Below are 15,688 nucleotides of genomic sequence, written 5' to 3'. Positions count from 1 at the left end.
CTTGGACTAGACCAGGCTGGCCTCGAACTCAAAGATCCTCCTGTCTCTGCCTCTTGAGTGCTGGGATTAAAGGCATGCACCATCACTGCCTGACAAAGGCATTTATTTTAACACAATTCTTTGGTTAACATAAAATTTTACCTTAAAGACTAATACAAATTTGAATACTAAGATGGTGGGTGTACATGTTTTACATATGTTTAGCTCAGTGTTTGATACTGTGCGACATACGTCTTTAATGTTTTTTTCAGAGTTGATGTCTTAGTTTTATAATAATTGCTACGAGTGCCACTTTATATAAATATGTAGTACAGAGTACAATATGAGTACAAAGTAGCAGGTTTTTTAAAAGCCTCATTTCAGAAATTGTTAGAAATTCTGTTCTAATCACAAGGAATTTTTAAAGCAGTGTTGTGCTTTTAGAAACAGGATTTCTCTGTGTACCCCTGGCTGTCTTGGAACTCGCTTTCTAGATCACACTGCCCTCAAACTCAGAAATCCTCCTGCTTCTGCCTCCCGAGAGCTGGTATTAAAGGTGTGAGCCACCATGCCTGGTTGAAGCAATGTTTTATGGTTTGTCATTTTTTAATGAAACTGGAGTCAGAAACGCAGAGCAGTTTTTAAAAAGCAAATTCCTAACACAATAAGAATCCAGGGATACAATAATGTGATACAAGCTACGGAATGATGATAGGGAAATATTAAGTCATTTGTTCTTCTTAGTGAAGCCATTATGTTAGTCTAATTTTATCTATTCAATTAAAATACTGCACTTCATGACCTAAAACTCTCAGACCTGAGCTGAGGTGTGTTATCAGTAGGTTGGTTGGTGTTGTGACATAATGGTGTGTATAGTGCAATGTACTCATACTTCGTCCAGAACCAAGTCTGTGGCAAAGATGCATGATACAGCCTGGCCAAGTACTGCCACGAACTTCCTGAATTTATTATGCATTTGATTTTCCTTTCATTTTTGCTCATTTGGGAGCATTTTACTGTTAAGCTTTTCGGATTCTCACATTCCATTAAATGCTGTTACATGTTCAGTTTAAGAAGCAGTACTTTATAAATGGTCTTCCTCATCCTCCTCTGTGTGTCTTTGTGAATTACTTATATCTTAGTATTTTATTCTCCTTTTCTTAAGGAATTTCTGCCCCAAGAATGGTTGTAGTTTATGATGCAGTCTTCCCAGCTTACTACTACTTGTCTGTCTTTACCCTTAAGTGTTCTGTAGCAGCGAATAGCGTATTTGCTTTGCAATCTCTGGGCAAGGTTTCTTACTCCCTCTTCAGGTAATAAATGGAAGTTCAACCCTTGCTACGTCTCTCAACTCAAATTTTGTTTCTGACAAACATATTCTTCAAATATGCTTATCCTCTTAGCCTTACTTCTCAACTTGTTGTAGAGGAAGTCCTTAAGTACTTTTCTTGAGAGGTATTTCCCAGTCTAATAATGAAACCCAGTTGAGCAATAGATGCTCACTGCTTTTTCAAAAGCTGATAGTTGTGAAGAAAGCTGTGGAGTTTCTTCTGTGTAAGCATTTGGTGTTTCTGTAGGAAATTATAAACTTTTGGAGGGTAAGGACTGTCTTATAGTGATAGTTATATCCTTCCTACCTTGTATCTTTTTAAGTTTTAAATCTACTTGAATAGATGTTTTTCCTACATGCATGCTTGGTGCTCATGAAAACTTGAGGAAGTTGTTGGGTTTCCTTGAACTAAAGTTACAGATGGTTTTGAGCTGCTGTGTGGCTGCTGGGAATTGAACCCAGCAGCAAGTGTTCTCCAGTGGCTGAACCATCTAGCCAGTCCCCTTCCTACCATTTTTATGCAGCACTTTGACATGACATTTTTATTTGTAGGCTGATCTTTGGATAGCAGGTTTCTGAAGACATACTATATCATACTAACTTTAATTTTTTGTTAACTTTGAAACCATTTTTAGCCAGGCAATGGTGGCTCCTGTGTTTAATCCCAGTACTTGGGAAACAGAGGCAGGTGAATATCTGAGTTCAAGGCCAGTCTGATTTACATAGTTCCAGGATAGCCAGGGCTACACAGAGACACCGTCTTGAAAAACAAACAAACAAAAGAACAACAGCAGCAACAAAAGAAAACCATTCTTAGAGGAAATGTGTTAGCTTATGTTTTAAATGGCACTCCGTTCCTTCCCTCCCGTTATTGTCATTGTCACATTTTGGTCCCTTAAGACTTTATATTTGTTATTATTCAAACCTTTCCTATAATTTTCCTGACACCTTGCCTTCAACAAGTTCGAGGATGCAAATTTGGACATTATTTACTTTAGAGGATTCAGTTACAAGCTATTGATTATGGAATATAAAGTTTTTCTATCATCTCGTTTCACATTATGTTCTCTCAGTTGAACTTCTGTTATTTTTAGTTTCTAAAGTAGATACTGATAAGTGCACATGCTCTAGTGTCTTTGCTTAAAACTTTTCCCTCAGCCTATGTCCAGGTATACTTTAATTAATTACTCTTTCTGTTACCAGCACATATGTTTCTTTCTCTTTGGACCATCCTGATTTTTCCTATAGTTTTTTTTAATGTTTTATAATTATAAATAGGTATATTTTACCTACTATACAGTTTGTGTGTTTTCTGTTACATTGTGTCCTTCTTAAATCTTTTTCATTTAAAGACACTATTTCTTTGTATATTCAGAGGATAGTATCTATTGGATAATTAAACGGGTCAAGATTGAATTATATTTTAGTATTTTATACAACTGATTGCCTAAAATCTTTTAACTTTAAAGGTTTCATCTCATTTATCTATTTTGTATGTATGCATGCACATATGTGTATATACATGTAAGCTATGACATCCACTGATGTCATATGTTATGCCAAGAGATCAGAGGACAGCTTAAGGGAATCAGTTCTCAGGTTAAACTTGCATTGTCAGGATTGGCATGGGTGCCCCACCTGTTGAGCTGAGCCCTTATCTGATGTAGTGAGTAAAATTAATTTTATTGGAATGTGACCAGTCCATATCTTTTATGTTTTTCTTGTTATTGAAAAAGAATAACTAATATTTTTTTCTTAAAGGTCAGGCTTAATGATGCAGAAAAAAAGTACAAAGATATTCAAGATAAACTAGAAAAAATCAGTGAAGAGACAAATGCACGAGCACCAGAATGTATGGCATTGAAAACAGATGTCATTGCAAGGACGAGAGCCTTTAATGATGCTGAGGTGGGAGGAATCTTTTAACTTAGAACATAAACACTCTACCAAACATGATGACTGTTGTGTTAGCTTTTCCTTTTTAACTTAGAACATAAAAATTCTACCAAACATGATGACTGTTGTGTTAGCTTTTCCTTTTCTGTTAGTTACAGTTTTTAAAGTATTGTTTTTCTACTTCTATCAAAATAAATACGTTGTGTTCACTCATTTAAAAAATGTTGTTTCAGCCAGGTGGTGCTGACTGGCACACTCCCAGCACTTGGGAGGCAAAGGCAGGTAGATCTCTGTGATTTCAAAGTCAGCCTGGTCTACAGAGCGAGTTCCAGGACAACATCCAAACAATACAGAGAAATCCTGTCTCAAAAAATAAAAACAAAATAAAATGTCATATCAAATGGTTATGGGTGTGCTTTGATGGAATGCGTATGTATTTCTGCATGTTACTAAAATATGTTTAATTCTTTGTTAGGTGTTGTATAACCGTTCTCTAAATGAATATAAAGCATTAAAGAAAGATGATGAGCAGCTTTGTAAACGAATTGAAGAGCTAAAGAAAAGGTACTACAGTAACATGGCATTGCCACAGTCACCTCGCCGTGTAATGATGAGGCACCGTGAGTGGTGCACAGTCTGTGTGGATGTTAATGAAAGTTTATTACAGTGGCTTATGCTTTTACATGTCAGGTGTATTTCACTGTTTGTCTCCTTTTGTTTATTACTCTCTCTAGCACTGATCAGTCTTTGGAGCCAGAGCGCTTGGAAAGGCAAAGAAGGATCTGTTGGTTGAAAGAGAAAGTACAGGCCTTGCAGGACCAAGAAAGTGCTGTCAATCAGGAGGCTGCACAGTTTGAGCAAGCTATAGAAAAAGACAAGCAGGAACATGTCCGAATTAAGTAAGTTCACACCTTTTACTTAAGTATCATATAGTTCTGCTGTTAATATGAGGAGAAAACAGCTTTTTTGTGATATTGGTAAAGAGCCTTTTGACTTGGTTTGCTTGGAGTCAGAGTTGTAATCCTGATGGGAAGCTCAGCATAGCCCAGCTTGGCCTCCATCTCAGAGATCCACTGCCTCCTGAGTGCTGGGATTAGAGGTCTGTGCCACCAACCCGAACTGATAAAAATGTATTAATATTACTTAGAAAGACTTTACTTGTACATTTTGACAATCTGTGGGATTTTCCATCAGTATTGCATCACTTTTCATGAGAGTTTTGAGTACAGCTGACTGTTTTTTTCTGGTAACTCAATTATTTGTAAATAAAAAAAAGTCACATTTTTAATGTAGTAAGGTTATTGATTAACATGGAAATATATGGACAAAGCCTTAATATTTCTGTATAACTTAGCGCATAATGTGTTTCCTTTCTCTGCTTTTATATTCCAGGAGAGAAGATTTAGATGTGAGGCATACACTGAACTATAATCAGAGACAATTGAAAGAACTGAAAGATAGTAAAACTGATCGACTGAAAAGATTTGGTCCTCATGTTCCAGCTCTTCTGGAAGCAATAGATGATGCTCATAGACGGAGACAATTTACTCATAAACCTATTGGCCCTTTAGGTACTTGCCACTGCTTTTGGAAGTATCATTAACATGAGTTCTTCATTCTAGAAAGTGTACTATTTAGCTATCTAGATATACATAAACTTTAATTACAGTAAGGAGTTTTGGCATTGGTGTGGGATAGACAGTCTTATGTATCTGGTGTTGAGCTCTTAATCCTGAACTTCCTGTCTCTGCCTTCTGAGAGCTGGGATTATAGGCATGTGCCACCACTCCTGGCTCAGGTTTTTAAACATAATGAGAAAATCACTTTAAATGTCTACCTTTCCTTTTCTTCTTTGGAAACTAAAACCAAGAAGAGAAAAAGAATTTAGGGAAAGAGTGTTAATCCCCTCAGATTTGTCTGCTCTTCCTAAAGTATCTTCCTTTTCATTTGTTACTTCATTTAAACAGTGTGATCTCTAGTCTGCTCCTAGTTTCAAAGTCCATGCTAATGTATTTTCATTTGTTTCTGCATTCTTCTAGGGAGTGATCTCTCTGTAGAATTACTTAAATGTTTATGAATCCTATAATTTGTGTGTGTGTGTTACTTTAGGTGCTTGCATTCATTTGCGGGACCCAGAGCTTGCTTTGGCCATTGAATCTTGCTTGAAAGGACTTCTGCAAGCCTATTGTTGCCATAATCACGCTGATGAGAGAGTACTTCAATCATTGATGAAAAAATTTTATCCACCAGGGACCTCTCGGCCACAGATAATCGTTTCTGAATTTCGGAATGAGGTATATGATGTGAGACTCAGGTAATCAGATAAATATTGTCTCTAGTTTGTTTAATCGCACGATTAAAAGGGTTATTTCATAGGATGCTTAAAGTGCTGAGTTTTCCTCTCAAGGGGACAGTATCCAGAACTCTTTTACTATCTCTGCTAATCAGTCCACTTTATAAACAGAGGTATGTGATCTTGGCAAAGTGGTGTACACCTGTAGTTCCAATTACTCAAGAGATATTTTGAACCTAGGACATAGAAACTCACTGCACATAAAAAAAAAAAAAAAAGGTGACTGGCCCCTTGTTTCCTCCTCTCCTTGTTCTTGTTCCTCTTTTCTCTTGCTTCCTGATCCCTCTTTCTCCTTCTATTTATTTTCTGCCCTCCAACCCCTCCTATCCTTTCTCTTGTCTTGCTATTGGCCATTAAGCAATTTACTAGACTAATCAGGTGTTTTAGCAGGCAAGTAACATAAAAAGAATGTAACACATCTTTGTATCATTAAACCATATGTTCCAAGCCATCAACAAATATAACATCTCAAACTAATATTCCACAACATTAAGTCTTTTGTTAGGTAAGTCAGAGGTGGTGACCCACTTAATTGCTTATGTTGAAAATGACAGTGGGCTCCCACACCTGAACTGGTGACCTGTCTGCCCAGTGGATGCCATATGGGGAAGTTGGAAGCTGTTCTGTAAAGTTACATGAGGGAGAACTCCTTGAATCTTTTGTTGTTTGTTTTAATTAAGGATTTATTTCACTTTTAACTAATGTGATGGGGGTCTTGAGGTTTGTACAGATAAGTTCAGGCCCCACTAAGCCAAAAAAGGACATTTGATTCTCTGGTGGTGAAGTTAAAGGCAGTTGTGAGTCATTTGATACTGGGGTCCTCTGTAAGAAGAGCAAGCTTCATCACTGAGCCATCTCTCCAGTTGTGTGGACTGCTCTGCGATCTGCCATGGGCCGGTGTAGCATGAATTCTAATTGATCTTAATAATAAAAACTTCGGAGTCAGCTATCAGGGGGTGAAAGCTGAAGGATCAGAGAAACAGCAACTAGCTGTACCAAATGCTCAGACCAAAGGGGTGACCCTGTTCCTTCCAATCGTCAGAATGTCTCAGACTGCAATGAGCTCCTGTCTACTCTGCCTTATATTCATCTCTCCACCCAGCCATATCCCTTCCTGCCTCCACCCACTTAGTGCTGGGATCACCTTTGTGTGAGCTTTTTTTCCTTTTAGACTAGATAGCCCAGGGTGACCTTGGACTAACAGAAGGGTTAAAGGAGTGTGTCCCCACCACCTGGCCCTTGGCTACCTAGTGTGGCTGCTGGATTTAAAGGTGTGTACCACCACTGCCTGGCCTCTATGGCAAGCTTTATTTGTTAGATCATAAACAAAATGTCACCACAGCCTGGTGAAGGGGAGTATTTATCACTGCCCGGCTGGTATGTTGTTTTCTAGCCTGTGTGTTTCCAGAGACTTAGCAATATATAGCAACTGTGGCTTACAGTATACTGTAGAAGGGTATAAAAGGTAAGCTAGTTTGCGAAGTATGCTACTAATTTTCTTGGATAAAAAATGAGTTCATATGCTGAGAATGAGGACATTGAACTGGAGTTGTAGGAGACCTGGAAATTATGCTATTGGAAAGTCTAAACCAACTAAGACTCATGAGGAAGTTGAATGATACTCCACTTAAGATACAAAACTATGGTAACTGCAGGGTCTTTGTTAATAGTACTTTCTTGTAGATGTCAGTAAGAATGTTGTTATTCAGAGTGAAGTGTATAAATTCTTGAATGTGTGGGTGTGACAAGGAGGCGAGAAGCAGTTGAGGTTACTGCTGGGAAATTATTTCAAAGAAAGTGGAGCATGGGAGAAAATGTAGACCTGGCTTTGTGAGCTATTCAGGCTTAACAGGTGTAGCCTGGGAGGAAAAGTTTTGATAAGACTGAGCAATTATAGAAATTATAGTTTAATAAAACAGGGCTGGGTGACAGCAAAGTCAGTGTTTTAGCCAGCATCGAGTCTGATGTGCTAAAGTACAAAGTTGTTGAAGTAGTGCAAGGGTTTAAATTGTAGTATTTTTACTGTTGACTGACTGTTGTTAAGAGTTGGTTTGATATGATGGGAGTAGATTTAATAACCTTTAGCTGACTTAAATGTTCTGAAGGGGCCTTGTGCATACATGTGTTGAGTACTTTGTAAACTATGGTTGAAAAATTAAATACAACAATGAGACATTTTAATGTACAAAAGAGCAACTATTAGAATGTCGACTGTATCAGATATTTAAGATGCATTTTATTTCTTTATGAAAGGATTGTTAGTGAGTTCTCAGGACCTGCTTTCCTCAGGCTTACGGCTATATCCAGCTTTTTATGTGGGTGCTGGGGATTTGAACTCATGTCCTCATGCTTGCAGATCAAGCATTGCAGAGCCATCTCCAGTTGCTGTTACTCAGTGAAATAGGTATTCAGCTATTTAAAATGTGTTTTTATAATGTTTGTGTACAGTTATAGTAGAAATTGTAACTGCTGTGATCAGTTTTGAGCATGATGGTTGAGTGTCTGGGTTTTTAATCTGTATTGCCTACTTTAAATTCTAGCCTTGACTATCCATAGGATGTTAGTGAACTTACTAAGCTCTCGGAAGTGTCTATCTGATCAAAAGAAATAGAGGGGATATATTACAGTGGCTGACATAAGGTCGTATTTTTATGTACTTAGAACAGTGTCTTCAGACACTGTTAGTGTAATTGTTCAGTAAACAATCTCTTATAGACACGTCTTCAAATATCAGATATTTCAGGTTTTCTGTAGTTTACTTAAATGTTAAATTACATATTTTTGCGTTTAAAGTTTGTTAAGTTGCCCTCCCTCTCTGTCTCCTAGAGCTGCTTACCATCCAGAGTTTCCAACTGTTCTGACAGCTTTAGAAATAGACAATGCTGTTGTTGCAAATAGCCTGATTGACATGCGGAGCATCGAGACTGTGCTGCTAATCAAAGTAAGGCCAGGGTTCATACTCTATGCCGTTCCAAAATCTTCATCTCATGGGAAAATCTTTAGGATAATATAGAAATGGTTGGTTTGTGCATCTTGTTTCCCAAGGGACCTGTCACTTTAGGCTATTTGTAAAGTATTTCATAAATACATTATTATTTTGAGAATTATTTCAATGTTTAAATAAAAATACTTGAATTTTCTTACCAGTAGATAAAATTTTGAAGTATATCCACAAGAAATGATTTGGCAATGTTTTAAAAATATATCTTCTTTTCTATTCTAGAATAATTCTGTAGCTCGTACAGTCATGCAGTCCCAAAAGCCACCCAAGAATTGTAGAGAAGCTTTTACTGCTGATGGTGATCAAGTTTTTGCAGGACGGTACTATTCATCTGAAAGCACAAGACCCAAGTTTCTAAGCAGAGATGTGGATTCTGAAATAAGGTTTGAATTAAGTTAGCTTCGCTATATTATTCCCACCGTTTCCTTTGGGTTCCATTTTCTCTCACGTCCTTCCTTCCCTTAGGGGTTATTTCAGGGAAGAATTGTTATTTATGTGTTTGGTCTTAAAAGCTTATTTAACGAGGTGTAGAATTGAGCATTTAATTTGATAGCAGTATTGAGGACCAACTACACAAAATGTCCTCAGCAGCTGATGTACACAGTGTTACCTATCCACAAGCTGTAAGGACACTGTACTAAGAGTATGAACTAGTGCTTGCTTGGGAGCTTGTGTACCGAGATTGGAACAGTACACAGAAGACTAGTGTGGCTCCTGGGAAAGGGTGGATTGCAGAGTTGCAGCATTCCATTTTGAAGAAATAGAGCAGTATCACTGCTCACTTTTGAGACACAATGATTTGTTTTTCTTTAACTAGACTACAGCATGCAGAGCTACATTCAGACATAGCCTTCCCTATTTGTCACATATACAGTTACATTGTTTGAAAACACAAGAAAGAAGGTCAGCTGACACAATTAAAATATAGGCCTAGGAAAATAGGAGTGGTAGACATGATAAATTGAGAAGTTACACTGGGAACTTTAATCCATGAACTGGTGGCTAGAGGCAGAGGCAGGTGAATGTAGCCTGGTCTACAGAATGAGTTCCAGGGCAGCCAGAGCTACAAAGAGAAACCCTATATCCAAAAATCAGTCAACCAACCAATCAATCAATAAAATAAAACAAAAATTGGGAAGTTAGAAGAGCCATGTCCTTAATTACGTAGAGGTTTACAATTTGTAAAAAAGAGTTTTTGGTGTCATTGATATCTTGAATTTCCAGCTAAACTAACTCCGTTTGGTAAAGTGATTGGTCAGGCTTGAGTTAACAATTTAGAGTCATGTAGCCTGTCATGGCTACTAAAGCAGGGGCTGAGTGAGGGTCTGGTCCCCTTATTTCTAAATTATTACAAGTGAAGTCTTTGAGTTTAGCTTACCCCTGTCAAAGTATACTTCAGAGTTTATGCTTTCACTTGTTCCTTCAAACAGCAAATACTTAGTGCTTGCCAAATGTGTTAAGGAGAGGTGGGTGGTTTATACGCGGACCGTGTTGTGGAAACCAACAAAGTGCAGTGCAGGATTAGAGATTCATTGCTGTTCTGGAATACATTTATGTCTCGGGAACTTGTATACTTAGCTCATGTTTATCTTATTAGGTAACATGTCTTTTTTATGTGTAAGCTGGTAAAGCAGAACACTGAAATTACAGGTTTTGCTGCATTGCTGCAAAGAGGCCCTTGATGCTTTTGGCATCTGCCATCCTTGTTTTCTGTCTTTTCTCTCCACTCCCTACACATTCTGAGCCTTTTTTCCCTAAACAAGAATGGTTAAGCTACTTTTAAGTCTTTGGTCACCACCGGGTGTGTGTTTGTGTGTGTGCTTGCACACTCCCTGCATCATCTAGCTGACTTAGCTGGAAAGAAGTTTCTTCCAGAAGCATATTTGCATTCCTATAGCTGTGAGGACATAAGGTATCTTGTCCTATTATTATTTAATGTTGCTTGTAGTCATCTTTTTGAGAGATTGAGTCTTTGTCCTGTTTCTGCCTCCACCAACCTTTGCATAATCCCTGGAGAATAAAATTCATATTGTAATATTTGCTAATCAAATAAGTAAAATTTAAGTTTAGATGATCTTTTCACATTTCTGTTATTTTCACTAATAACTTGGTAACTTCTTCATGATTTGACAGGATTGTGGAACTGGTTTGATGGAATAGGGTTTTGTAAATAAGTTATTTCAGATAAACTTTTCTTGTTGTAAAGGAGCAAGATACCTAATAAAAGTTTTTTTTTCTCTTTTCTATCAAGTGATTTGGAGACTGAGATTGAAAATAAAAAGGCCCACATAACTAATCTTCAGCACCATCTGTCTGCTCTTGAGAAGGATATTAAAAGAAATGAAGAACTTCTTAAAAGGTGCCAGCTACACTATAAAGAGATAAAGGTAACAAAAATAACTAATAACCTTTGGTTTTCCTAACCATTTCAAAGTTAATTATATCATTTTGTCATTCATGTTCTCAAATATTTTGGCCTCACTCCCAAATTCTTAGGAATTTGTTTGTTTGTTTGAGACAGGGTTTCTCTGTATTGCCCTGATTGGTTGTCTGGGAAGTCACTCTGTAGACAGGGCTGGCCTTGAACTTAGAGAGATCCATCTGCCTCTACCACCTGAGTGCTTGGATTAAAGGTGTGTCCCACCACTGCCTGGAAATAGTTTTTAGAAATGAAAATAAAATTTTGTTTTTTGGTGAATACATTTATAAACTACTTGTAAATTTAAGAGAAAACATTATTTAAAATGATGGACAATATTGCCGGGCATTGGTGGCGCACGCCTTTAATCCCAGCACTCGGGAGGCAGAGGCAGGCGGATCTCTGTGAGTTCGAGACCAGCCTGGTCTACCGAGCGAGTTCCAGGACAGGCTCCAAAACAATACAGAGAAACCCTGTCTCAAAAAACCAAAAAAAAAAAAAAAAAAAAAAAAAAAAAAGATGGACAATATTACAGTGCTTTTCTGAAAATAGTTTTGACTACATGGACTTCCCGACCTCTCAGGGATTATTTGGGTCTTTGGGAAACACTGTATTTTTATAATAATCTTTCAGTAATTTGAAACATTAGGTATTTTAGAGAAGCATTTTCTCTTATTGACTCAAGAGTAGGTTATTTTGAATGCTAAAGTGGATTTCTTATGTCTTCTTTGCATAGACATGGGTTAGTAGTGAGAGTGATCATGGTGACATGCACAGTCACTTCTCCTTTGGCTCACTGAATACTAACAATCCCCTTTGATGCTATTACATCTTGCTGTTTTATAAGCATAGTAGAGCTTTGTAGTTCAATATATCTTCAAGGACTTTGGTTTTTATTAAATTCTAAATACTTCCTTTTTAGATGAAAATAAGAAAAAATATTTCTGAAATTCGGGAACTTGAGAATATAGAAGAACACCAGTCTGTCGATATTGCAACCTTGGTAAAGTCCTTTTCTTCAAATTAAATGTTAAAGGATAAAACTATAACAGCTTGTTGACTTGGAAGTCTCGCTTTTTAAAAGACCCTAGTTGAAACTATGCCTTATGATCACCATTACCATTCATAAAATATATTAGATTCTACATGGCGTGAGGCTGTGTATATGACTGCACACACAGTAGCAAAGCATGAGCATCTAAACAGTGTGCTGAAAGCTGTTGCTCCTCAGAGAGGTGGGGCCTGAGGGCAGGACTGCCATTCCAGGCAGTCAGGGTTGAGCTTGGATTCCTTATTCCAGGTTCATACTCATCTCATGTTTTTAAACACGTTTTTCTGTATTTAAATTTTCTAGCCCTCTGTTTGTGACATCCAATTTAACTTTTTTCTGGTGTATAACAAAGAAGCTCATGTCCTATATAGTGAATGGCAGTAAGCAGTAAACAGAACGGGGCAGTCCTGGCTCAGAACTTTTGGCTAGTAAGGATGTTGAGTTGTATTAGTAGTCCTATTTCCTGCTTGTTGCTAATTTTTTATTGGTAAACTACCTTTCTAAAGACATAGGTTACGTCTTAATTTTTTTTTTACTTAGCAGATACCACATTATCACAAAACATATACTGATTTATACTAAGTACATTTTGAAAGTGAGTAAATGGAATAAATTACACTTTTTTAAAGTTTCAAACAGAATATTATTTTATTTGACTAGTGAATACCATTCATTTTTTTGAACCTTTTTGCCCTACTTTATAAATTCCCATATAAGTATCAAATATTTCAGTTTTGTTTGTGAGTTTGTTTTTTTATCTTCCCTCTTGATTTTTCCTGTTGTTCTCTTCTCAGAATTGCTTATATATAATATATATATATATATTGTTGGATGAGTTGTATTTAACTGTTATTTGAATGTTATCAGGAAGATGAAGCTGAGGAAAATAAAATAAAAATGCAGACGGTTGAGAAAAATATGGAGCAACAGAAAGAAAACATGGAGAATCTTAAAAGTCTAAAAATTGAAGCAGAAAACAAGTATGATACAATTAAATTGAAAATTAATCAGCTGTCAGAGCTGGCAGATCCACTTAAGGTATCTATACAGTTGTTACTCTTTATGTTACAGCTTATTACCCAACAGGCTCATTGTATCTTGCCTTGAAGATCCTCACTGGTTAGTTATAAATATAAGTATATAAACTGTTGAACTAGGCCAACTAATACAAAATATTCTGCCCTTGTCTTTAGAAAAATGGATAATTGAATCAATAACCTCTTTGCCTCCCAGAAACAGTAGCTTGTTTCTGCTCCTGCCTCAATCTTCCCATCTCTCCTTTAGTTACTCATGGATTAGCGGTGTGAAAGCCATCTTGAAATAAAATGTTACTCTAAACTTGTTTGTCAGCATATGGAAGTTAGATTTTTGGCTGATTTCTTTGGTGTGTTTTGAATCAGGGTCTCACTATGTAATCCCGGGTGGCCTTGAATTAACAGGTTAGTCCTCATCTGCCTTCTAAGTAGCAGGATTAAAGGCATGTGTTATCACTGGGGTGGTTTCTTTTGACTTTTATTTATAGCATATACTATTTGTAACTAGATTTAGGGAAATAAAGTGATGAACTGGATTAAAATAAATTTAGTTGTTTATAAATAAAGTGACTTTCAAGCCTTGATTGGTCGTTGTGTTATCCTGCAGTTTATTGTCAGTGCCATTTCAATGAATAATTCTATTTCCATACATTTTATTGATAAAGCACGGTTCACTGGTAAATGATTATTAGGAATATACAATTTAAACATTAAAGTAGAAGAAAAACAAACTAATAATTTACCTAAGATAAATGAAAAAAAAATAGGTCCTAGAGAAAATAAGCATTAACAATACAAAAAAAAAAAAAAACACCCAAGAATGAAAAATAAGATAAAGGTAGTATTTTGTTTTAAAATAAGAAAAAAATATGAAACTTGTAATGTCAAAAATTTGAAGAATAGGTAAAATGAAATTTGGTCTCAAGAATTGCAACAGTGAAACTACAATAAAAGTAAGGTAACATTGAAAATCCTACACAGATAAAGAATTGAACAGAGTCACTTACAATAGTAATAGTGACATGCTAAAGCAGCATAGAAGAAAAATTAGCAAGTAAATTATTTACCCAGGAGACTTAAAATTAGGAAAGAATGAAGAGCTAGCTGTGTTGTTCTGTTTTTTGGTTTTTCCAGACAGGGTTTCTCTGTGGCTTTGGAGGCTGTCCTGGAACTAGCTCTTATAGACCAGGCTGGCCTTGAATTCAGAGATCAGCCTGCCTCTGCCTCCTGAGTGCTGAGATTAAAGGTGTACACCACCACTGCCCTGCAGAGCAAGCTATGTTTTGGTCTTTTTTTATTTGTTCTTGTTTTATGTTGTATGTGTTGCTTCAACAAACTCAGGCTTTTCTATATGCAAACTGTGTAAGCACTATACCCCTGAGCTTTCCCTTTCTGCTTCTATTGTTTTATTTTGTGCTCTACATTCTATTTTGCATTCTTTGTGCTTAATTAATATCTAAGATCAAGCAAGCTGTGCTCTTGGGAGTTCTTAAGTTCAATAAAGGGCAATAAGAATTTTTTATCTTAGCTCTTTGCCTTACCTTCAGATCGTTGAAAGGTAGGAGCTGAGTTCTTTGGTAATACTGTTTGTAATCAAGTACTGTCAGCAACTTTTTCTTCTTCCTCATTCTCTCCCTCTACCCCCCATAATGTCACAGTAGCTGTAAGTAGCAAAACCAAGATGATTTTGAACAAAATAATTGAATTCCTAAGTACTTGGGAGTATACTCGCTGTTAGTCAGAGGTGTTGTGGGGAGGTTATGAGATCATTGAGGTCTTGGCATGTGGGTTTTTCCCTATCTAAAAAGTACAATGGGCACTTCATCAGCTATGTTGTCCCTATTCCCAAAGCCCCAGAGCATCCACCCCACTGTTAATGATCCTTCCTTTATAGATTGTGTTGTCTTTATTGAAACAGGATGAATTAAATCTTGCTGACTCTGAAGTGGATAGCCAGAAACGGGGAAAGCAGCATTATGAAGATAAGCAGAAAGAGCACTTGGACACCTTAAATAAAAAGAGAAGAGAACTTGACATGAAGGAAAAGGAGCTGCAGGTTAGCCAATGGTTTACCTTGCTTTTTCCTTTCAAATTATTTATCTGTAATTTTAATCATTAATTTTTTTTGCAATTTTAAGAGTTATTATTACTTTTACTTTTTTATTGAAAATAGATTTTTTTCATACAATATATTCTGATTATGGTTTCCTCTTCCTCAGATCTTCCCCACCTGTCCCACCAAAATCTACACATTTTCTTTATCATAAGAAAACAGACTTCTGAAAAAAGTGATAAAATAAAAACAAGGGAACCAGAATAGGAAAAACAAAAAAAAATAGAAAAGAAAAAACTAAAAAACATGTACAGATACTGAGACACACATTATCACACACAGAAATCTTGTCACACACTGAAAACCCATAAAGATAAAACCATAAACCATAATGCAAAAGATCTGTTTCGTTGGTGTTGGCCATGTGCTGCTGGGCATGAGACCTGCCCTTATGTGTGGTTTGTATAGCTAGTGAAAGTCCTGGGGATTTCCATTTGTGGGTAGTTATCATTTGGAGATAGCTTCTGGTGTAGGGATGGGGCTGTGTCTCAGCACTGGGATTCTTTCTGGCT

At 36.7% G+C, this 15,688-nt stretch overlaps 1 protein-coding gene across 4 annotated transcripts in view; it reads left to right on the top strand.

The window, feature by feature from the left end:
* Smc6 (structural maintenance of chromosomes 6) overlaps positions 1–15,688 on the top strand; it is a 54,525-nt gene that overhangs the window by 20,480 nt on the left and 18,357 nt on the right. For all 4 annotated transcript variants that reach the window (XM_040730708.1, XM_005079056.4, XM_013119871.3 and 1 more), the window contains exons 11-21: positions 3,071–3,217; positions 3,681–3,769; positions 3,940–4,104; positions 4,598–4,776; positions 5,315–5,519; positions 8,385–8,499; positions 8,782–8,942; positions 10,811–10,946; positions 11,901–11,981; positions 12,897–13,067; positions 14,982–15,119. In XM_040730708.1, coding sequence (XP_040586642.1) covers positions 3,071–3,217; positions 3,681–3,769; positions 3,940–4,104; positions 4,598–4,776; positions 5,315–5,519; positions 8,385–8,499; positions 8,782–8,942; positions 10,811–10,946; positions 11,901–11,981; positions 12,897–13,067; positions 14,982–15,119 — 1,587 coding nt within the window. The remainder of the gene's footprint in view (positions 1–3,070; positions 3,218–3,680; positions 3,770–3,939; positions 4,105–4,597; positions 4,777–5,314; positions 5,520–8,384; positions 8,500–8,781; positions 8,943–10,810; positions 10,947–11,900; positions 11,982–12,896; positions 13,068–14,981; positions 15,120–15,688) is intronic.

Source organism: Mesocricetus auratus, unplaced genomic scaffold, assembly GCF_017639785.1.
Source record: "Mesocricetus auratus isolate SY011 unplaced genomic scaffold, BCM_Maur_2.0 Super-Scaffold_100024, whole genome shotgun sequence".
NCBI classification, from domain to species: Eukaryota; Metazoa; Chordata; class Mammalia; order Rodentia; family Cricetidae; genus Mesocricetus; species Mesocricetus auratus.
This window is presented reverse-complemented; position numbering and strand designations above follow the sequence as displayed.